The following is a 24,314-nucleotide window of genomic DNA, read 5'->3' as shown; positions in this document are numbered from 1 at the left end:
TGTTACTAATTTTTTTCTTTTTTCTTCTATGAAGGCCCTCACTGGCACCACTGGTATAATTTTGTTAATTACTATATGTGCCCTCTCATTCTTTGCCTAGCAAGAAGAGGAGCTGCTCAACAAGCAGAACTATTGAAAGGAAGAACAGCTATTTTTTTCCTTATCCTACCCCAAAATGTCTTAAACAAAAATGGGGGATATGTAGAGGAATGGACACCATGCTTGCAAAGGACAGTTACTGATTCTTATCACATTAAAAGTTAACGCTGAGAACAGGACAGTCTCCTGGCAAGCCTAGAGACGTTCTGTGACTTGGGGGCAATCCCCCAAGTAATTCAGTGTTCCAGAATGAGTTAAGATTGATCACTCACTAGTAAGCATGTGTTAAACACTGATGCTTAGTAGTTCTTCATAAGGGTTGTGGGGAAAGAACATGCCACAATCCTTACGCATGCAGCCCTCATATACAATTACCTTAACTCTCCATACCTGTTGTGTATAACCTTAATAAATAGCTGTTGTGGAGGGGGCTTGGGGGCTGCCTTGCAATTAAGGTTAGCCCCCTCCCCCGCAAGTTTGTACTTCTAATCTGTGTCACACCTGGTTCCTTCCTGCAGAGACTGAGACCAGGGCCTTAGGGGTCAAGACACTGATTTTTATTTTTTAAAGAACAGGGTCAGGCGGCACCTGTAGCTCAAAGAAGTAGGGTACCAGCCCCATATACCGGAGGAGGCGGGTTCAAATCCAGCCCAGGCCAAAAACTGCAAAAAAAAAAAAAAAGAACAGGGTCTCAGTGTGGCACCTGTAGCTCAAAGGAGTAGGGTGCTAGTCCCATATGCTGGAGGTGGTGGGTTCAAGCCCAGTCCCGGCAAAAAAAAAACTTCAAAGAAACAGGGTCTCACTCTGTAACCCAGGCTAGAGGGAAGTGCTGTGATCATAGCTCATTGCAGCCTCAAACTGCTGACCTCCAGTGATCCTCCTGCCTCAGCCTTCAGAGCAGCTGAGACACAGGTGCATGTCACCATGCCCAGCTAGGAAGAAATTTGAAAGTCACATCACAGCAAAGGAAGGACAGAAAATCCTCAGGAATCACTGAGGTGCTCTCACTCAAAAATGCAGGAACAAAAGATTGGGCTACTTGAGGAAAAAAGTGTGTGTGCCCAAGCCTTCTGTGAGGTGAGGAGTTGAAAAAGAAGGCTTTCAGGGTGGCGCCTATGGCTCAAAGGAGTAGGGCGCCGGCCCCAGAGGTGGTGGGTTCAAACCCAGCCCTGGCCAAAAACTGCAAAAAAAAAAGGTTTCCAGCCCATCCAGAATGCGGAAGCTTCTGAGGATCCTGGTCTTCCTGACCTCAAGCCATAGGAGTATTAGAGCAATTCACTAGAAAATTAGCGTTGTCAAAGTATTTGTACGTTGCTTTGTAGAGAATTTCAAACTGGGTACAGGAATGTGAAAAATTCAAGGAGCGGAAAGATCAGCGGGACCAGAGCACCCCAAGTGGAGCTGCAGAGAGCTCCTCACGGGCCTGGTGAAGGATCTTTATCCTAAGAGGCTGAGACAGCCTGAAGGCTTGCTAGCAAGGGAGTAACTTTCCAACTTCTACAGCAGGAAGGGACTGAGGGAAAGGGCCAGAGTCCAGACATCAGGTCAGGTGAAGCACCTGACGGTGACCACCTGACGGTGACCACCTGTTCAGCCTGATTCTAGACACTTCTCCTCCCCTCACACCGCTCTGTCTACCTCAACACACTGGCCCTTTTCATGCCTCCCTTAGCTACCAGGCACACCTCCCCCTCCTGCCAGCCCTTCCAGAAGGCATGTGAACCTGCCACAGCCCTGGCCAGTCACCCAGGTAAGGCCTTTAGGGCAAACTGCACATTCACTTGGTGTCCTGGAGCCACTGCTTCCTGACAGGCGGGGGTCAGTGAATGGCTGGTCAAGTGGATAAACTAGTAAATGAATGGTGCCTGAGGAGGTGTGAGGAAGAGAGGAGTCCCAGAGGATCTGAAAGAGGGCAGCTATTCTCAGCCCAGTGATGGCGGTAGTGGCAATGTGCAGTCTCTAGCAACCAGTTGTGAGTTGGATATGATCCACCTTTCACTGAAGACTCCCACACTTTCACGCAGCACAGGCTACTGCTCCAACCCCAGTGTCACCCACTCTCTGGCAGCTCAGGTCTACTCCTGTCTCTGCTCCCTGGACTGCTCCATCTTAGGAAACACCCGTGGCTGTTCAACCAAACCTGTGGTTACCCTTGCCTCTTTGCTCCTGTCCCCACATCAGCCAATGTCGTTGGCTCTACCTTCTAAACATACTCAGCATTTCCTGCTGTCTTGCCCACTGCCCTGTGCAAGCCTGCCATCAACTCAGCTATCATCTCACACCAGTGTTACTGTGAAAACAGTACTAGGCTTTCTATTTCTGCACTTGGTCTGACCCAGCCAGGCCATTCTGAACACAATAGACAGAGTGATCTCTTTACAACGAAAGTGAGACAGTCCTATTCCTGCTTAAGCCCTCCAATGTCAAAGCCAGAGTCCCTCTGGAGCCCACACAGATCCCCAATACACTGTCAATCTCATCTCTGGGTACCCTCTTCCTCCATCCCTCTACTCTGAGCCTATCAGACACCTTGCTGTTCCTCAAACACACCAGACACCCTCTGTCCCAGTGCATTTGTGTTTGTAGCTCCTCGAGCCTGGGCAGTTCTTCCCTGTATGATCCTCACCCCTCACTCCCTCATCTCCTTCCTGTCTATGTTTAATGTCACCTTCTCATTGAGATTTCCATGACCATTCTATTTAAAATTGCTAAATCCCTGTTTTCTGCCCCGTCTCCTTCCCACGATCTTGTCCCCATCTGACCAGGCTTGTGTTTAATGGTCTTGTTTGCAGCCTGCCTCCCCACTTCACAGGAGGGAGCCTATTTGTACTCACTGCTGTGTCCACAGTAGGGCCTGGCACAAAGCAGTCACTGAAGAAATATTTGCTAAACGAAGGCAGGACCAAACTTAAGAGGCTGGTCCTCAAGTCATACATGGCAAGGCTAGTGAGTGACAGTGCTAAGATGCCGGCCCAGGGCTGCCGGAGTCCCACCTGCTATCACAGCCACTCTGAAGATGGTTTAAGAGCACATGGCTAAAGTGAAATAAGTGTTTATGATGTGGATTGAGGGCTAAATGTAGACTAATTTGGGAGAAGCAAAAATAGAGACAATGGGGGCAGTGCCTATGGCTCAAAGGAGTAGGGCACTGGCCCCATATGCCAGAGATGGTGGGTTCAAACGCAGCCCCGGCCAAAAACTGCAAAAAAAAAAAAAAAAAAAGAGGTAGTAACAGCTTCCTTGCATCTGGGTACCGTGAGTCTGGGGAGATAGGACTCCAGGCATCTCTGGCTGGTGGGATCTGCCTATCATCACCCCTCTGAGGATACAGGAAGTCAGCGAGAGACTTCTGGACCCCAAGAGGAGGACTAAAACAGTGGAAAAACGGCAAGTGGTCGCGTGTGTTCAATCCGTCTAAACCCGCCCGCAACTGTAAGTTCAGTAGCAGCGAGACTGCAAACCGGAAAGGCCTTACCTGTGAACTGTTTTGGTGTCTTTGGACTTGGCACTCAGTTGAACTGCCTTGGGGAGAGCCTGAGCGGGAGTGCGGAGAACTCTGGCCATTGTCTAGGGCCCCAGTCTGAGCCACTGAGCCAGACGGAGCTAATAGTGTTTGGCTGTGGGTCACAGTGAGCCATTGTGAGCGATCTGCCCCGGCAAGCTCCGCCCTCAGGGTCACAGAGCTAGAATCGGGTGGGAGCTGGTAACCCAGCGACCAAGTAGCCTAAGGGTGGGGTCTGAGCCGCCTTGCAGCCCTAACCCTCAGGGGCAGAGTGAGACCGGTTTTGGCACACTGGGTAAGTGGATAGCCACTTCAGCAGTGATTCCAGTGACAAGCACGTTCCTGGGAAAGCTTCTGCTCAGCAAGTTTACAAGTTCAAAGTGCCTTTTAAGTGGACTGAAGAGAGATTTAGGGTGTCTACCTGCTGGGGTTTGAGAAATCAGCAGCCTCCAGTTGTATCAGAACTGTGATTAACATCTCATACCCCAGAAGACCACGTGTTGCCCAGACAATATTCAATAACATATACATACTGCTTTGTTTTTGGTTGTGTGTTTTTTTTTTTTTTCTTGGGTTTGGTTGGGTTTTTTTGTCTATTTTGATGTTGTTGATGTTGTTTTGTTTTTTAATTTCAACCTTTTCCATACAGATCCTTTTTCTTTCCCAATTTTTCTAGTTTAATTATAATTTCCCATTGCTGCCTTTTTCAATAACTAGAACTTCATTTTTGCTAGTGTTTCTACTGCTATTATTTGGTTTTTCACCCAATTTTATCCCGTAAAGTTTTCTGTTTGCTTGTTTTGGTTTGATTTATAGCATTTTTGTCTTTCCTCTCTACGTGGTGGAGGTGGGGTACTGTGTCTGATCAGGTTAGCAAAGAGCTGCTGACCTCAAGGGAACCACCCATCTGGGCACCCCCAGAAGGTGGGGTTTTTTTAAGGTTGTGTCAAAGTACCCTACTGTACACCTATATTGCTCTGTCTCCCTCTTTCTGTGCCTCTCTTCTTTTTGTCAATATTCCTTTTACCCACCCCCTCTTCTTTCTCTATTTTTCTTATCACTTGGTCCTCCTTTCTTTCATCCCTTTTTTGCTCTTCAACCTTCTCACCCTTCTGGTCCTGTAACCCTTAGTCCACAGGCATGAGAACTAAAAGAGCAAGAGGAAGTGAAAGGAAAATTAGGGCAAGGAAACAGATAAAAGAAATCACTCATGAGGAAGAATCAGCAGAAAACTCCAGGCAACATGAAGAACCAGTCCAGAACAACCCCGCCAAGGGACCATGAGGTAGCTACTGCAGATGATTCCACCTATAAAGAAATGTTAGGAATGATAGAAAGGGAATTTAGAATACACATGTTGAAAACAATGAAAGAAATGATGGAAACAATGAAGGAAACTGCTAATAAAGTGGAAAATAACCAAAAGGAAATCCAAAAACAGAATCAAATAAGAGATGAATGATATGAAGAATATAAAAAGGATATAGCAGAGCTGAAGGAACTGAAACAGTCAATTAGGGAACTTAAAGATGCAATGGAAAGTATCAGCAACAGGTTAGACCATGCAGAAGAAAGAATTTCAGAGGTAGAAGACAAAGTTCTTGAGATAACTCAGACAGTAAAAGAGGCAGAAAAGAAGAGAGAGAAAGCAGAACGTTCACTGTCAGAATTATGGGACTTTATGAAGTGTTCAAACATACGAGTTATAGGAATCCCAGAAGGGGAAGAAGAATGCCCCAGAGGAATGGAAGCCATACTACAGAATATTAAAAAAGAAAATTTCCCAAGTATCACCAAAGATTCTGACACACTGCTTTCAGAGGGATATCAAACCCCAGGTCGCCTCAACTCTAACCGAGCTTCTCCAAGACACATTGTGATGAACCTGTCCAAAGTCAAGACAAAAGAAAAGATTCTGCAAGCTGCCAGGAGTAAGCGGCAGTTGACCTACAGGGGCAAATCCATCAGAGTGACCGCAGACTTCTCTAATGAAACTTTCCAAGCAAGAAGACAATGGTCATCTACCTTTAATTGACTTAAACAGAACAATTTCCAGCCCAGAATTCTGTACCCTGCTAAGCTAAGCTTAAAAATTGATGGAGAAATCAAATCATTTATGGATATACGAACATTGAGGAAATTCGCCACAACAAGACCAGCTCTACAGGAAATACTTCAACCTGTTCTGCACACTGACCACCACAATGGATCAGCAGCAAAGTAAGAACTCAGAAATTAAAGGACAGAACCTAACCTCCACACTGATGCAAAAGATAAACTAAGCAATGGACTCTCACAAAATAAGATGAATAGAATACTACCACGCTTATCAATTATCTCAATAAATGTTAATGGCTTGAATTCCCCACGGAAGAGACATAGATTGGCTGACTGGATTAAAAAACACAAGCCATCCATTTGCTGTCTGCAAGAAACACACCTGGCTTCAAAAGACAAATTAAAGCTCCAAGTCAAGGGTTGGAAGACAATTTTTCAGGCAAATGGAATTCAGAAGAAAAGAGGAGTTGCAATCTTATTTTCAGATACATGTGGATTTAAAGCAACTAAAGTCAAAAAAGACAAAGATGGTCACTTTATACTGGTCAAGGGAAAAATACAACAAGAAGACATTTCAATTCTAAGTATTTATGCACCCAATTTAAATGCTCCCAGATTCTTGAAACAGACCTTACTCAGTCTGAGCAATATGATATCTGATAATGCCATAACAACAGGGGACTTTAACACTCCTCTTACAGAGCTGGACAGATCCTCTAAACAGAAATTAAACAAAGATATAAGAGATTTAAATGAGACCCTAGAACAACTATGCTTGATAGACGCATATAGAACACTCCACCCCAAAGATAAAGAATATACATTCTTCTCATCACCCCATGGAACATTCTCCAAAATTGATCATATCCTGGGACACAAAACAAATATCAACAGAATCAAAAGAATTGAAATTTTACCTTGTATCTTCTCAGACCATAAGGCACTAAAGGTGGAACTCAACTCTAACAAAAACGCTTGACCCCACCCAAAGGCATGGAAATTAAACAATCTTCTGTTGAATAACAGATGGGTGAAGGAAGAAATGAAACAGGAAATCATTAACTTCCTTGAGCTTAACAACAATGAAGACACAAGCTACCAAAACCTGTGGGATACTGCAAAAGCAGTTTTGAGAGGAAAATTCATCGCTTTAGATGCCTACATTCGAAAAACAGAAAGAGAGCACATCAACAATCTCACAAGAGATCTTATGGAATTGGAAAAAGAAGAACAATCTAAGCCTAAACTCAGTAGAAGAAAAGAAATATCCAAAATCAAATCAGAGATCAATAAAATTGAAAACAAAAGAATCATTCAGAAAATTAATGAAACAAGGAGTTGGTTTTTTGAAAAAATTAATAAAATAGATAAACCATTGGCCAGACTAACGAGGAACAGAAAAGTAAAATCTCTAGTAACCTCAATCAGAAATGATAAAGGGGAAATAACAACTGATCCCACAGAGATACAAGAGATCATCTCTGAATACTACCAGAAACTCTATGCCCAGAAATTTGACAATGTGAAGGAAATGGATCAATATTTGGAATCACACCCTCTCCCTAGACTAAGCCAGGAAGAAATAGAGCTCCTGAACAGACCAATTTCAAGCACTGAGATCAAAGAAACAGTAAAAAATCTTCCAATCAAAAAATGCCCTGGTCCAGATGGCTTCACTCTAGAATTCTATCAAACCTTCAAGGAAGAGCTTATTCCTGTACTGCAGAAATTATTCCAAAAAATTGAGGAAGAAGGAAACTTCCCCAACACATTCTATGACGCAAACATCAACTGATAGCAAAACCAGGAAAAGACCCAAACAAAAAGGAGAATTTCAGACCAATCTCACTCATGAATATAGATGCAAAAATTCTCAACAAAATCCTAGCCAATAGATTACAGCTTATCATCAAAAAAGTCATTCATCATGATCAAGTAGGCTTCATCCCAGGGATGTAAGGCAGGTTTAACATACGCAAGTCCATAAACGTTATCCACCATATTAACAGAGACAAAAATAAAGATCACATGATCCTCTCAATACATGCAAAAAAAGCATTTGATAAAATCTAGCATCCTTTTCTAATTAGAACACTGAAGAGTATAGGCATAGGTGGAACATTTCTTTTTTTTTTTTTTGCAGTTTTTGGCTGGAGCCGGGTTGAACCTGCCACCTCTGGCATATGGGCCCAGCGCTCTACTCCTTTGAGCCACAGGCGCCGCCCAGGTGGAACATTTCTAAAACTGATTGAAGCTATCTAAGACAAACCCACAGCCAATATTTTACTGAATGGAGTAAAACTGAAAGCTTTTCCTCTTAGAACTGGAACCAGACAAGGTTGTCCTCTGTCACCTTTGCTATTCAACATAGTGCTGGAAGTTCCAGCCAATACAATTAAGCAAGACAAGGAAATAAAGGGAATCCAAATGGGAGCAGAGGAGGTCAAACTCTCCCTCTTTGCTGACGACATGATCTTATACTTAGAGAACCCCAAAGACTCAACCACAAGCCTCCTAGAAGTCATCAAAAAATACAGTAATGTTTCAGGATATAAAAACAATGTCTACAAGTCAGTAGCCTTTGTATACACCAATAACAGTCAAGATGAGAAGCTAATTAAGGACACAACTCCCTTCACCATAGTTTCAAAGAAAATGAAATACCTAGGAATATACCTAACGAAGGAGGTGAAGGACCTCTTGAAATCCTCAGAAAGGAAATAGCAGAGGATATTAACAAATGGAAGAACATACCACGCTCATGGATGGGAAGAATCAACATTGTTAAAATGTCTATACTTCCCAAAGCAATCTACCTATTCAATGCCATTCCTATCAAAATACCAACATCATACTTTCAAGATTTGGAAAAAATGATTCTGCGTTTTGTATGGAACCGGAAAAAACCTCGTATAGCTAAGGCAGTTCTTAGTAATAAAAATAAAGCTGGGGGCATCAGCATACCAGATTTTAGTCTGTACTACAAAGCCATAGTGCTCAAGACAGCATGGTACTGGCACAAAAACAGAGACATAGACACTTGGAATCGAATGGAAAACCAAGAAATGAAACTAACATCTTACAACCACCTAATCTTCGATAAACCAAACAAGAACATACCTTGGGGGAAAGACTCCCTATTCAATAAATGGTGTTGGGAGAACTGGATGTCTACATGTAAAAAACTGGACCCACACCTTTCCCCACTCACAAAAATTGATTCAAGATGGATAAAGGACTTAAATTTAAGGCATGAAATAATAAAAATCCTCAGAGAAAGCATAGGAAAACACTGGAAGATATTGGCCTGGGGAAAGACTTCATGAAGAAGACTGCCATGGCAATTGCAACAACAACAAAAATAAACAAATGGGACTTCATTAAACTGAAAAGCTTCTGTACAGCTAAGCAGACAATAACCAAAGCAAAGAGACAACCTACACAATGGGAAAGGATATTTGCATATTTTCAATCAGACAAAAGCTTGATAACTAGGATCTATAGAGAACTCAAATTAATCCACATGAAAAAAGCCAACAATCCCATATATCAATGGGCAAGAGACATGAATAGAACCTTCTCTAAAGTAAACAGACGAATGGCTAACAAACACATGAAAAATGTTCATCATCCCTATATATTAGAGAAATGCAAATCAAAACAACCCTGAGATATCATCTAACCCCAGGGAGAATGGCCCACATCACAAAATCTCAAAACTGCAGATGCTGGCGTGGATGTGGAGAGAAGGGAACACTTTTACACTGCTGGTGGGACTGCAAAGTAGTACAACCTTTCTGGAAGGAAGTATGGAGAAACCTCAAAGCACTCAAGCTAGACCTCCCATTTGATCCTGCAATCCCATTACTGGGCATCTACCCAGAAGGAAAAAAAATCCTTTTATCATAAGGACACTTGTACTAGACTGTTTCTTGCAGCTCAATTTACAATCGCCAAAATGTGGAAACAGCCTAAATGCCCACCAACCCAGGAATGGATTAACAAGCTGTGGTATACGTATACCATGGAATACTATTCAGCCATTTAAAAAAAAAATGGAGACTTTACGTCCTTCGTATTAACCTGGATGGAAGTGGAAGACATTATTCTTAGTAAAGCATCACAAGAATGGAGAAGCATGAATCCTATGTACTCAATTTTGATATGAGGACAATTAAGGACAATTAAGGTTATGGGGGGGGAAGCAGAAAGAGGGACGGAGGGAGGGGGTGGGGCCTTGGTGTGTGTCACACTTTATGGGGGCAAGACATGATTGCAAGAGGGACTTTACCTAACAAATGCAATCAGTGTAACCTGGCTTATTGTACCCTCAATGAATCCCCAACAATAAAAAAAAAAAAGAGAGAGAGAATGGTAGAAGCAGGCACAGTAAACAACAGCAACAGATCCAGCAGTGCGGAAATGCAAGAGGAACAACTTGTGGGCTAAGTCTACCCGTGTTTAAAACTGCTCTGCGTTCACACACACCACTTTCCCAATCTCTGCCTTGCCTGACCATGCCCTGGACCTCCTCTTGGGGCTGTCCTCCAGCAAACCAGGGCAGAGACAGCCACAAACCTGCGAAGGACAGAGAGGAGTAGGGGAACAGGGACAGGAAAAGGTGACAGTTTGGCTGCAGAGACTAAGGGCCACTGGAACCACGTCAGCAAGCAGCTTTGTCTCTGCCTGTGATTAGAGCAGGATTAAAAAGGTGCCACTGCTCTACCTTGAGTGCTGCCACAGAGGAAGGGGGGGGGGGAATGGACAGGAGAGGACAAATAAGAGTGTTAACTTATTAAATGCCAAAGCACACAGACTTAAAACAAAATAAATCATAAAACCCATCATCTGAAGGCTCTGACAGGCTTTGAATGACCCCCAAGAGCTGAGAGAGGCATCCCAGGACGGGTGCACGTACCCTTCCTCCGTCTCATTGATGATGTCACAGATCTCCATGTTCAATGTCCAGTCCTCACTTTGCAGGGAGCCATCTGTTGCCTTTTCTGTGGAATCAGAGAGAAAACTGGGTTACATTTCTCCTGGAACAAGAAGGCCCTGGCAGGACATGGGAAGAGATGGGAACTACCACATTCTCCTCCCAAGCAGATGAGCTGAGCCAACAGTCATTGTGTGGATGCTGCTTTCACAAGGAAACTCACCGGGAGAGATCTGAGGTTGAGGGCTGGTTCATAACACAGTCTTTCATTCACCTAACTCCAGACTGAAAAGCTTATGATAGGCCTTGGGTGTCAAAAGTCACAAGGATATTCAGTTTATGAGCCCACAGATTCCAGACCCAGCTTTGAATTCAGGCTTCATCCCCTACCCATTATATGACCTTAGGCAAATCACTTAGCCTCCAGGTGTCAAAACTAGAGAAAACAGCACCACTTGCCCCACAAAGTTGCTATGAAAATTAAATGGGTTAGTATACCTAAAACACTTAGAATAAAGCTCAGCACACAGTAAGTACTATGTAGGTATCTGCTATTATAATTAAAAAGGAACTGCAGTAGTTAAAAACTGCATCTGGGATAAAGGGGAGGAAGGGAACATCATTTATCAAGCTGCTGCAGTCATGGATTGGTTGCTTCTTTTCTTTTCTTTTCTTTTTTTTTCTTCAGAGTCTCAAGCTGTCACCCTTGGTAGAGTGCCATGGTGTCACAGCTCACAGCAACCTCAAACTCTTGGGCTCAAGCAATTCTCTTGCCTCAGCCTCCCAAGTAGCTGAGACTACAAGTGCCCACCACAATGCCGGGCTATTTTTTGGTTGGGGTTGTCGTTGTTTAGCAGGCCTGGGCCGGGCTTGAACCCACCAGCCTTGGTGTATGTGGCTGGTGCCCTACTCACTGAGCTACAGGCACTGAGCCAGACAACATTTTCTATTAAGCAAGTTTTTGCTTTCTGGAAGCATTATAGACTGTCTCCAGAAGAGTTGGGAGAGAGAGAACTTTCTCATATCCAGAGGTCTAAGAATGTTGTCCCCTTAAAACAAGTTCTTACAAGAGATGGTGACAGGTGCCAGAATTATATATGGATTAAACAGACTTTTGGCTTTGGCACAGGAAGCTTCCCACTGTGAAACACCCAGCCATTTTTTTTTTGGTTGTAGTTGTCATTGTTTTTTTGGCAGGCCCAGGCTGGATTCAAACCCGCCAGCTCCAGTGTATGTGGCTGGCACTCTAGACCAGATGTCCTCAAACTGCAGCCCGCAGGCCACATGAAGCGGTGTGAATTGTATTTGTTCCTGTTTTGTTTTTTACTTCAAAATAAGATATGTGCAGTGTGCATAGGAATTTGTTCATAGTTTTTTTTTTAAAAACTATAGTCCAGCCCTCCAACGGTCTGAAGGACAGTGAATTGGCCCCCTGTTGAAAAAGTTTGAGGATGCCTGCTCTAGACACTTAACCTACAGGCGCCAAGCCAGGTTGCTTATTTTCTTTCATCCACAAAACAACCTTCTGATCATTCAGTGAGGAAAGGATAATCTTTTCAACAAATTGTGCTGAAAACTGGGTCTTCATATGCAAAAGAATGAAGTTTTTATACCTGATATAAAAATTAACTCCGAATGGATCAAAGATATAAATGTAAGAAATAAAACTATAAAACCCTTAGAAGAAAATATGGGGGAAAGCTTCATGAAATTGGATTTAGCAAATATCTCATGGCTGTAACACCAAAAACGTAAGCAATAAAAGAAGAAAAAAATTTTTTCAAGACAGAGTGTCACTCTGTCACTTAGGTTAGAGTGCCGTGGTGTTAGCCTCGCTTACACACACAACAACTTCAAACAACAACTTGTTCAAAAGATCCTTCTTTCTCAGCTTTACAAGTATCTGGGACCACGCCTGGCCAATTTTTCTATTTTTAGTGGAGATGGGGTATTGGTCTTGCTCTGGCTGGTCTCCAACTCCTGAGCTCAGGTGATCCTCCAGCCACACGGCCTCCTGGAGTGCTAGAATTACAGGCATGAGCCACTGCACCCAGCTAAAAGAAAAAGGTTAACTATAACAAAATTAAAAACTTCTGTGCATCAAAGGACATAATCAACAACCTAAAGAATGGAAAAAAGTATTTGTAAATCATACATATGATAAGGGGTTAATACCTAGACTATGTAAAGGACTCCTATACTTCAACAACAACAAAAAAGAACCAAAACTGTCCAATTAAAATATGGGGTAAGGGCTCAGACATTTCTTCAAAGGTATACAAATGGCTAACAAATATATAAAACGGGCTCAGCACCTATAGCTCAAGCAGCTAAGGTGCCAGCCACATACACCAGAGCTGGCGAGTTCAAATCCAGCCTGGGTCTGGCAAACAACAATGACAACTACAACCAAAAAATGGCCAGATGTTGTGGCAGGTGCCTGTGGTCCCAGTTACGTGGGAGGCTGAGGCAAGAGAATCGCCTAAGCCCAAGAGCTGGAGGTTGCTGTGAGCTGTGATGTCGTTGCACTCTACTGAGGGCGACAAAATGAGACTCCATCTCTAAAAAAAACAAAAAACAAAAAAAACACACTATCAAAAAAGACCCAGAAAATAACAAATGTTGGTGAGGATATGGAAAAATTGGAACTCTTGTGAGAATGTAAAATGGTATGTGCTATGGAAAACATTATAGTGCTTCCTAATAAATTAAACATAGAATTCCCATAAGATCCAACAATTCCCCTTCTGTGTATATGACCAAAAGAATTGAAAGCATAGTCTTAAGGAGATATTTATAAACCCATGTTCAAGGCAGCATTATTCACAATAGCCAAGGGGTAAAAACAACCCAAGTATCCATCAACAGATGAATGAATAAGGAAAATGTGGTCTATCCATACAAGGGAATATTACTCAGCCTTAAAAAGGAAGGAAATCCTGTCACATGCTACAACATGGATGAACCTTGAGGACCTTATGCTAAATGAAATAAGCCAGCCACAAAAGGATAAGTACTGTAGGATTCCATTTATCTGAGGCTCCTAGAAATAGAAAATAGAATGGTGGCTGCCAGTAGCTGGGGAGTGGAGAGGGTAAGGAGAATTTCAGTTGGGGAAGATGAAGAGTCCTGGAGATGGGTACACAGCAGTGTGAATGTACTTAACGACACCAAACCATATACTGTAAAATGGTTAAAATAGTAAATTTTATGTTACATATATTTTACCACAATAAAGAAAGATCACCAAAAAAGAAAGAAAAATTATATATAAACCAACAGATTGTTGGGTTGGAGGAAGAGCAGGGTGGGATCACAGATCATTCAGACCTATACCCTCATTGGACAGGAAAGTAGGGCCTGGAAAAGAAAAGGGAAAGGTCCAAGAGCTCGGGATTGTCAGTGGCAGAGCCAGGATGAGAACTAGGGTCATTTAGCTCCCTGCCCCACTGGGCTGTGAGCTCCACCAGGACAGGGACTAGGCCTATCTTGTCTTCCACCGTGTCTCCACTGTCCAGCTCTAATGACTGTGAGCACCCTTCCTCTACGTTAGTGGTCTCAGCCCTTGTAGCACAGCAGAACCACCTGGGGAGCTTTCAGAACATACCAATACCTGATGAGCCTCATGCCCTAGAGCAGTGATTTTCAACCAGGGTGCCATGAACACCCTGGTGTACTGTGAGAGGGTCTCAGGTGTGCCATGAAAATTTTTAAAGATCGTTAATTAAGGTTGGCACCCATAGCTCAGAGGTTAGGGCGCCGGCCACATGCATTGGGGCGGGTGGGTTCGGAGCTGGTCCGGGCCTACTAAACAACAACAACAGCAAAATAGCTGGGCATTGGGGCAGGTGCCTGTAGTCCCAGCTACCTGGGAGGCTGAGGCAAGAGAATTGCTTGAGCCCAAGAGGTTGAGGTTGCTGTGAGCTATGATGCTACAGCACTCTACTGAGGGTGACATAGTGAGACTCTGTATCAAAAAAAAAATCATTAATTAAATTATTTTCAAAAGAAGTTCAAAGCACAGTAAATATATTCTTTTTATTACTTTTTAAAAAAATCAATGTAAGTGTGCCATGGAGTTTAACTATAGGCTTAAGTGTGTCATGAGATAAAAAAGGTTAAAAAACACTGTTCTAGGACCTGGTGCAATGGCTCATGCCTATAATCCTAGCACTCTGGGGGGCCAAGGTGGGTGGATAGCCTGAGCTAACAGGTTCAAGACCAGTGTGAGCCAGAGCAAGATTCTGTCTCTAAAAATACTGGGTGCTTATAGTCCCAGTTACTTAGGAGGCTGAAGCAAGAGAATCACTTGAACCCAAGAGTTTGAGGTTGCTGTGAGCTATGATGCTACAGCACTCTACCCAGGGCAAAAGTCTCACTCTACCCAGTGAGACTCTGTCTCTAAAAACAACCTCACTGTTCTAGAGATTCTGATTTGAATGTCATGGGAGGGACTGAGGCATTAATATATTTAAAAAGCTACCTGAGTGATTCTGATATGTAGCCAAGGCTGTGAAGTGCTTTCCCCAGTTCACCGGCATCCCTCCCAGTACTCTTTTCTAGTGGGGAGGAGTAGTTTCCTTTGGAAGTCTACACAGTCTGGTTCTATCTGGCTGTCATTATCCCATATTGCTTACAGGGGTAGCTGCCTGTCACAGCACATTAATTTCCTCCCCAGCCCTTTGGCAATGAAGTAAAAGCTTCAAAGCGCCCAGGGTGCTGTGGCTGTCCTCCATCCCAGTTCAGGTTGGACCATGAGGCACTAAGGTCTACCTGCTTCCTCCATTATAAACGCCTCCTTGTTAACGACAAGGTCTTAACCATTTCTTTTTCCTTAGCTCCAAGGATGGTGCATGGCACATCTCAGGCCTTTGTCAGTCTCAAGTAAATGGCATTGGGGCCATGTGGTTTTACTTTGCTTTAAAGTTACAGAAAGAGCTTCCTCAGAAGTAGTCTGGTTAGATGGTTTCTGTATCTCCTTTTGGCCTTCTTATCTTCCTTGTAAGAGTGTTGAGGATGGAGTGGGGACAGCTCAGTCCTCTGCCACTCCCTTAGAAGAGGGAGCATCTAAAATTAACATTCACAAAGTGCATTAGGGTTCTGAAGCAGAGGATGAATGCACTATATTTAACTTCAAAGTATAGAAAGCAGCAGCCAAACCACCGGGTTGTGAGGCTCCTCCAAACAGGACTGCCTTAGGGTTTAGACCCATGGGAGGGTGAGCGGACAGAAAAACCATGCTCAAGAGTACTATCCCTGCTGTCAGGGTTGAGCATCAGGGCATTCTGGCTAGGGTCCTACAACAGAGGCAGCCTTTTCTGTATGGAGAAAAATGCCATAGCAACAGTACCAGGATGATACCCTGCTCTCACACGGAAGGTTTAATGAGAGCTGCATCTGATTGCCCCAGCTCAGGCCTGCCCTGCCCTGTCCAGCCCTTGCCCAGACATCAGCCATTATCACCACAGAGGTTAGCACTTTGCAACCAGGGTCACTGATGTTTCGATCTTTATCTATCCTGAGGGCTGGCTGGCTGGTGGGAAGGACTTGCCCATTGCTCCCTGAATTATTACGTTCTTGCTGTTGCACCAGGTTTTATTTTAGATTTTGATAATTTGTGTGACAAAAGAAATGAGATTGAACTTTGTTTTCCTCTGGACTGGGGACAGGACTGAGTGAGGGAACCCACATTGAGCGGTTTCAGTTCCAGGGGCAATCATATCCAACTTTGTTCCTGATTTGCTGGGAATTCTTTTATGAAGAGAAAAGTAAGAACTGATGTGAGCTCCTTTGTCAGCCTTACTTCCCTCATCTGTTTCAGCAGAGCCAAATACCCGTGGTTGTGTCTGTGTGGCATTTCCAGCAAAATGAAAAGAAAGACATGCTCTTTTGGGGTTGGTTCTTTATAATCAAAATGAGTATATATCTTTCAGCTTGAAAACTCAGAATCCCAGTAATTGAATAGAATGCACTGACCCTGAGGATAAGTTATCATGCCTTTGAACCCCTTCCCAGTATGAGAGGAAGAGAGAGGGTGAATATAAGGTTAATGGATTCTGCTGCTAAACCGAACTTGGAAATGAGGTTTCATTGATTTAGTATTTCTTCTATTAAGCCTCCCAAGACTGTGTCCCTGTGTGGCCCTAGCAAAGTTAGATCTTGGTACTTTCTTCCCTATGAGAGCCTGTGCTGCTGCTCAAATTCCATGGAGGGGACAGATATGTAGCTGACCTCTCCATTTGCTGGCTCATAAGGCAGCAAGCCAGGCCTGTGAGCAGAGCTCTTCCTTCTTGAGGAAGCTGCTGGATTTATGGCCACAAACATGCTCTTACTATGTGTGACCCAAGTAGACAGTCACTCTTCTAGGAGTGGACACCTTAAAGGGGAACAGTGTTCAGAGATAGCCGTGGAAAAAGCAGGGGCCGGAGGTGGAACTTTTCACTGCCATAGTGCCATGCATGAGGCCCGTCTTGTCTCTGGGTGAAGCCCTCAGGCAATGAGACACACTGCTGTCCCGGTGACTGCACTGTGCTTGTCTCCCCAACTTCCTGGAGCCTCTGCCCTCAGCCTTTTGCTCTCTAGTGTAAACTGCCTGGTGCCTACCAACACCCCTACCCTCCCCAGCCCCGGCTGCTCTCTCGGATGGCTTTGATGTCTGTTACAGGCCCATGTGTGATGGCTTTGTGACTCTGTCTCTGGCTCGACTGTCACTGCCATGTGTCCTCATCCCTTTCTCTCCCTGTCCACATGAACCCTCCTCATCTTGTAGGCAAGTACCAAATCCTGCCTCTGTACCTGCCAGCCCAGCACCACCTGTGGGTGGGTTTGCTTTCTTAGGGTTATCAAAAGTCTTTGGGTGCCAAGTGTGACAAAAAGGTTAAATAGTCTGGGATTTTTTTTTTATTATTATTATTTTTATTGTTGGGGATTCATTGAGGGTACAATAAGCCAGGTTACACTGATTGCAATTGTTAGGCAAAGTCCCTCTTGCAATAATGTCTTGCCCCCATAAAGTGTGACACACACCAAGGCCCCACCCACCTCCCTCCTTCCCTCTTTGTTTCCCCCCCATAACCATAATTGTCATTAATTGTCCTCATATCAAAATTGAGTACATAGGATTCATGCTTCTCCATTCTTGTGATGCTTTACTAAGAATAATGTCTTCCACTTCCATCCAGGTTAATACGAAGGATGTAAAGTCTCCATTTTTTTTAATGGCTGAATAGTATTCCATGGTATACGTATACCACAGCTTGTTAATCCATTCCTGGGTTGGTGGGCATTTAGGCTGTTTCCACATTTTGGCGATTGTAAATTGAGCTGCAAGAAACAGTCTAGTACAAGTGTCCTTATGATAAAAGGATTTCTTTCCTTCTGGGTAGATGCCCAGTAATGGGATTGCAGGATCAAATGGGAGGTCTAGCTTGAGTGCTTTGAGGTTTCTCCATACTTCCTTCCAGAAAGGTTGTACTACTTTGCAGTCCCACCAGCAGTGTAAAAGTGTTCCCTTCTCTCCACATCCACGCCAGCATCTGCAGTTTTGAGATTTTGTGATGTGGGCTATTCTCACTGGGGTTAGATGATATCTCAGGGTTGTTTTGATTTGCATTTCTCTAATATATAGAGATGATGAACATTTTTTCATGTGTTTGTTAGCCATTCGTCTGTTGTCTTTAGAGAAAGTTCTATTCATGTCTCTTGCCCATTGATATATGGGATTGTTGGCTTTTTTCATGTGGATTAATTTGAGTTCTCTATAGATCCTAGTTATCAAGCTTTCGTCTGATTGAAAATATGCAAATATCCTTTCCCATTGTGTAGGTTGTCTCTTTGCTTTGGTTATTGTCTCCTTAGCTGTACAGAAGCTTTTCAGTTTAATGAAGTCCCATTTGTTTATTTTTGTTGTTGTTGCAATTGCCATGGCAGTCTTCTTCATGAAGTCTTTCCCCAGGCCAATATCTTCCAGTGTTTTTCCTATGCTTTCTTGGAAGATTTTTATTGTTTCATGCCTTCAATTTAAGTCCTTTATCCATCTTGAATCAATTTTTGTGAGTGGGGAAAGGTGTGGGTCCAGTTTCAGTCTTTTACATGTAGACATCCAGTTCTCCCAACACCATTTATTGAATAGGGAGTCTTTTCCCCAAGGTATGTTCTTGTTTAGTTTATCGAAGATTAGGTGGTTGTAAAATGTTAGTTTCATTTCTTGGTTTTCAATTCGATTCCAAGTGTCTATGTCTCTGTTTTTGTGCCAGTACCAGGCTGTCTTGAGCACTATGGCTTTGTAGTACAGACTAAAATCTGGTATGCTGATGCCCCCAGCTTTATTTTTGTTACAGAGAACTGCCTTAGCTATATGGGGTTTTTTCCGGTTCCATACAAAATGCAGAATCATTTTTTCCAAATCTTGAAAGTACGATGTTGGTATTTTGATAGGAATGGCATTGAATAGGTAGATTGCTTTGGGAAGTATAGACATTTTAACAATGTTGATTCTTCCAAGCCATGAGCATGGTATGTTCTTCTATTTGTTAATATCCTCTGCTATTTCCTTTCTGAGGATTTCATAGTTTTCTTTATAGAGGTCCCTCACCTCCTTCGTTAGGTATATTCCTAGGTATTTCATTTTCTTTGAAACTATGGTGAAGGGAGTTGTGTCCTTAATTAGCTTCTCATCTTGACTGTTATTGGAGTATACAAAGGCTACTGACTTGTGGACATTGATTTTATATCCTGAAACATTACTGTATTTTTTGATGACTTCTAGGAGTCTTGTGGTTGAGTCTTTGGGGTTCTCTAAGTATAAGATCATGTCGTCAGCAAAGAGGGAGAGTTTGACCTCCTCTGCTCCCATTTGGATTCCCTTTATTTCCTTGTCTTGCCTAATTGTATTGGCTAGAACTTCTAGCATTATGTTGAATAGTAAAGGTGACAGAGGACAACCTTGTCTGGTTCCAGTTCTAAGAGGAAAAGCTTTCAGTTTTACTCCATTCAGTAAAATATTGGCTGTGGGTTTGTCATAGATAGCTTCAATCAGTTTTAGAAATGTGCCACCTATGCCTATACGCTTCAGTGTTCTAATTAGAAAAGGATGCTGGATTTTATCAAATGCTTTTTCTGCATCTATTGAGAGGATCATGTGATCTTTATTTTTGCCTCTGTTAATATGGTGGATAACGTTTATAGACACCAGCCTTGCATCCCTGGGATGAAGCCTACTTGATCATGATGAATGACATTTTTGATGATAAGCTGTAATCTATTGGCTAGGATTTTGTTGAGAATTTTTGCATCTATAGTCTGGGATTTTTTTTTTTGGTAAAAAAAAGAGCAATAAATAAAATAACGAGGCTTTTTTTTTTTTTTTTTTTTCTGTAGAGACAGAGTCTCACTTTATGGCCCTCGGTAGAGTGCCGTGGCCTCACACAGCTCACAGCAACCTCCAACTCCTGGGCTTAAGCGATTCTCTTGCCTCAGCCTCCCGAGTAGCTGGGACTACAGGCGCCCGCCACAACGCCCGGCTATTTTTTGGTTGCAGTTTGGCCGGGGCTGGGCTTGAACCCGCCACCCTCGGTATATGGGGCTGGTGCCCTACCGACTGAGCCACAGGCGCCACCCCACGAGGCTTTTTAATACAGACTGAAGGTATTGCACAAATGTTTTAAACAATAGCTATATTTTTGGAGTATGCTGTCACTGCTTGTAAGTATAGCTTTTATTTGGATGTGTGAGTTCTAGTATGTTATATAAAAAGCAAGTGTCACTTCTCCATAGCTGCATCCAGCAAAACAAGGACACTTCCAGCTTGTACATAGGTCATCTATCTTATTATCTGAGTAACAGAAGCATGGGTTGTATTAAGCTTTTATTAAAATGGTAGTGATGGCATCCCTCTCAAGCATTAAGAATTAGGATGGGGTAGTTTTAGATTCATCTTCGACATCAACTTCAGAGCTAAATTCAGGTTTCTAACAGGTGGGATGATATCATGCAAATGCCCAGGGTAGAACTATAGGTGCACACCAACACATCTGTCAAAAAAATTTTTTTTAGAGGTGGCACCTGTGGCTCAGTGGGTAGAGTACCAGCCCCATATACCAAGGGTAGCGGGTTCAAACCCTGTCCTGGCCAAATTGCAACAAAAAAATAGCCGGGCGTTGTGGTGGGCGCCTGTAGTCCCAGCTCCTCCGGAGACTGAGGCAAGAGAATCACCTACACCCAGGAGTTGGAGGTTGCTGTGAGCTGTGTGACACCACGGCAATAAAGTGAAACTCTGTCTCTAAAAAAAAAAAAAAAAGAAAGAAAAAACAATTTTTTTTTTTTTTAGAGATGGGGTTCTTGCTATGTTGCCCAGTCTGGCCTCAAACTTCTGGCCTCAAGTGATCGTCCCACCTTGGCCTCCCAAAGTTCTTGGATAACAGACATGAGGCCCTACCCAGTCTCATTCTTTTGATAGTGTTCCTTAATGCACAAGATTTTAAATTTTTTATTGAATCCTATTTATCTATTTTTTCTTTTCTTATTTGTATTTTCAGTGTGATAGCCAAGAAATCACTGCTAAATCCAATGTCATGAAAATTTTCTCTTGTTTTCTTTTAAGATGTTTATAGTTTTCACTTTAAGTCTTTGATTCATTTGGGGTTAATTTTTGTACAGTGTAAGATAAGGTTCTAACTTCATTATTTTGCATTTGGACATGAAGTTTTCTCAGCATCTTTTTTCAAAAAGATTGTCCTTTCCCTTCTTAAATAAAGTGAGTATGCTGCCACCCTTGTTGAAATCTGTTGACCATATATGGGAGTGTTTATTTTTGGGCTCTTTATTTTATTCCATTGGTCCATATGTCTATCCTTATGCCAATACCACACTGTTTTGATTATGGTAGTTTTGTAGTAAGGTTTGAAATTAGGTAGTGTGAGTCCTCCAACTTTGTTCTTTTTCAAGGTTTCGGCTATTTAGGATCCCTTGAGATTTCATGTGAGTTTTAGGATGGATTTTTTTACTTCTGCAAAAAATGTCCTTCGGATTTTGATTGAGATTGCCCTGCACCTACAGATCACTGTGTGCGGTACTGTCGCCTTAAAAATGTTATTTTCCCATTCATGAACACAGCATATCGTCCACTTACTTATTCCTTTTTTAATTTCCTTCTGCAATTTTTTTTTTTTTAGTTTTCAGGGCACAAGTTTTTTGCCACTTGGTTAATTCCTAAGTATTTTTTTTTTATTCTCTTGTAAATGGAATTTTCTTAATTTCCTTTTCAGATAGTTCATTGTTAATATACAGAAACACAACTGATTTTTGAGTGTGGATTTTGTATCTTGCAGTTTTGCTGGCTTTATTAGATCTAGTTTTTTTGTGGCATTTAAAACGTTTTCAGGCTGGTCACAGTGGTTCACATCTGTAATCCTAGCACCCTAGGAGGCTAAGGCAGGTGGATTGCCTGAACTCACAGGTTTGAGACCAGGCTGAGCCAGACCCAGACCCCATCTCTAAAAATAGCTGGGGGTTGTGGCGGGCACCTGTAGTCCCAGCTACTTGGGAGGCTGAGGCAAGAGAATCGCTTGAGCCCATGGTTGCTGTGAACTGTGATGCCACCGCACTCTAAGGATGGCAACAAAGTTAAACTCTGTCTCAAAAAAAAAAAGTTTTCTACATATAAAGTCATGTCATTTACAAACAAAGATAATTTTACTTCTTCCTTTCCCATTTGAATGCCTTTTATTTCTTTTTCTTCCCTAATTTCTCTGGCTAGAATTTCCAATACTAGGTTGAACAGAAGAAATGAAAACTGACATCCTTGGGCCTACACATGCTTTTATAAAACTTAATCATATACCATGAGAGCAAACAAAACTTAAGAAAAAAATCCATGTGAGACTTCATTCCACAGAAAAGTCGGGTATCTGCTAGAGCAGCAGTTAGAGGCTGTGCTAGAGGCTGAAAGCAAGAGCCATATCAGGACCCAGAGGACTTTGCAAGCTCTGAGGAGGTCGCCTCTGGCTTCTCTGGTCTGGAAAGTGTTCCCTTCGATCTGTTTGTCTGTGCTTCATTTTCATCTGACGTCCTCTCCAGAGCCTCTTTTGCTACTACCCCCGAGATGCCCTCTGACATCACCAGAACCTGACAGTCCAGTCCATGCCAGGATAGAGCTTTCAAGATGATTCTAATGTAATGTTGTTCTGAGAGGTTCTTCAAATCTTATTGGCTTAATGAGCCATGAGTATATCCTTAGCCTTCTACCTAAACTTAAAACTGCTTGGAGGCAGGGCAGCTTCACATCTTTAAGGAGACCCGACCTTTTGCCAACAGGGGCCCTTTAGAAGTAAAATGATGACTGTAAACCTGTTAGAGGCCCCTGGGTGGCAGGCACTGGGCAGTTTGCTGAGATTGGAGCAGGGCTTCCCGCTGGCCCTGGTTCTCCTTTGCACTTAGAGCAGGAAAAATGTGCATTAAAGTGGAGGCTATTCGCAGGGGGTATGAACTCAGATTTGGTGAGTCCAAGTTCTGCCAATTACTGTGTGACCCCAGAGCAATAGCCTGGCCTTTCCAGCCCTTTCAGACAGCTGTGAAGTGCTGCAGTAACAGCACTCTCTCGCACAGAAAACGCCCAACAGAGCCTTTAAGAAAGCGCACCTCTTCTCGCTGCTACTCCTACCGTTATAGCTTTTCTGAAAGGGGATCTGCCCACACCCTACCCTCTGCGCTGTATCCTCTGAATTCCTATATCACCACTGCCACCTACAGGTAAACAGCCATCCACAAGCTACACCTACCAGATCTCAGGCCCTGGGTGTTCTCCAGCCTTTCGGATTTCTGGGTTTCTGAGCCAGGAGAGCTGCATGCCCAGAAGCCACAAGGGGTCTCCTTTCAGAAAAGAAGCCCCAAACTTGGCTTGGTCCACCTGCAGGTTGAAGCAGTGACCACAACACAATTTTCCTTAAGAATCCAAATGTTAAAACACCAAGAGGTCTTTGAGACCCTCCAGTAAAAAAATTCCCCAGAGTGTTCAATAGCCCTGGTTCCTTTCACAAAAAAATGTAGAAAGAGAAGGGAGAATGGAAACCCAGGTTTGTTAGGTTTGGGCCAGGCTCTTCACATACATTATCTCACTTAGCCCTTCCGCCCTCGCTCCATGCAAATTCTCTCTATTAGGTGAAGAAAATGAAGTCTATGAAGGGACCAGCACACTGGGCAGCTCGGAGTGAGTAGCCCTGCCCACCCCACAGCCCAGGCCTTCCTGGCAGACATAGCTTTGCACTTCAACCTGTCCCCAAACAGAGCTTGGAGGCAAAGAAGACCCTGGCCTCTAAAGCACACTTGTCCAGATGCAGCCCACCCTCTTGATTTTGCAGGTGAAAGCTGAAGACCTTGGGCTAAGAAGTATAAGAGAATGCTGGTGAATGGGTCAAGTTAAATTAGAGGCAGGCTCATTTTATACCCTTCTCATTTTATTAATGAACCTTTTATTTTGGAATAATTTTAGATTTATTGAAAAGTTTCAAAGATAGTACAGAGAGTTCCCATTCACCCTTCTTTGGCTTCCTCCAACTGTAACATCTTACATAACCATTATACATTGGTCAAAACTAAAAAAAATACCATTGGTGCAGTACTGTTTACTGAGCCCCGGACATTATTCAGATTTCTCTCATTTTCCACCTATGTCCTTTTTCTGTCCAGGATCCAATCCAGAATACCACACTGCATTTTTGTCTT

At 43.0% G+C, this 24,314-nt stretch overlaps 1 protein-coding gene across 7 annotated transcripts in view; it reads right to left on the bottom strand.

The window, feature by feature from the left end:
* The window catches only part of TOM1L2 (target of myb1 like 2 membrane trafficking protein), a 165,186-nt gene that overhangs the window by 66,539 nt on the left and 74,333 nt on the right, over window positions 1–24,314 (bottom strand). For 6 of the 7 annotated variants that reach the window (XR_008375436.1, XM_053568009.1, XM_053568010.1 and 3 more), the window contains exon 2: window positions 10,578–10,662. The exons of the other annotated variant lie outside the window; for it this stretch is intronic. Coding sequence is in view for 5 of the 6 variants with exons in the window: in XM_053568009.1 (XP_053423984.1) it covers window positions 10,578–10,662 (85 nt within the window). In the remaining variant the exon portion in view is untranslated. The remainder of the gene's footprint in view (window positions 1–10,577; window positions 10,663–24,314) is intronic. 7 annotated transcript variants of the gene reach the window in all.

Source organism: Nycticebus coucang, chromosome 18 (genome assembly GCF_027406575.1).
Source record: "Nycticebus coucang isolate mNycCou1 chromosome 18, mNycCou1.pri, whole genome shotgun sequence".
Lineage (NCBI taxonomy): Eukaryota > Metazoa > Chordata > Mammalia > Primates > Lorisidae > Nycticebus > Nycticebus coucang.
The sequence above is the reverse complement of the archived record's forward strand: the minus strand, read 5'-3'. Positions and strand labels throughout refer to the sequence as shown.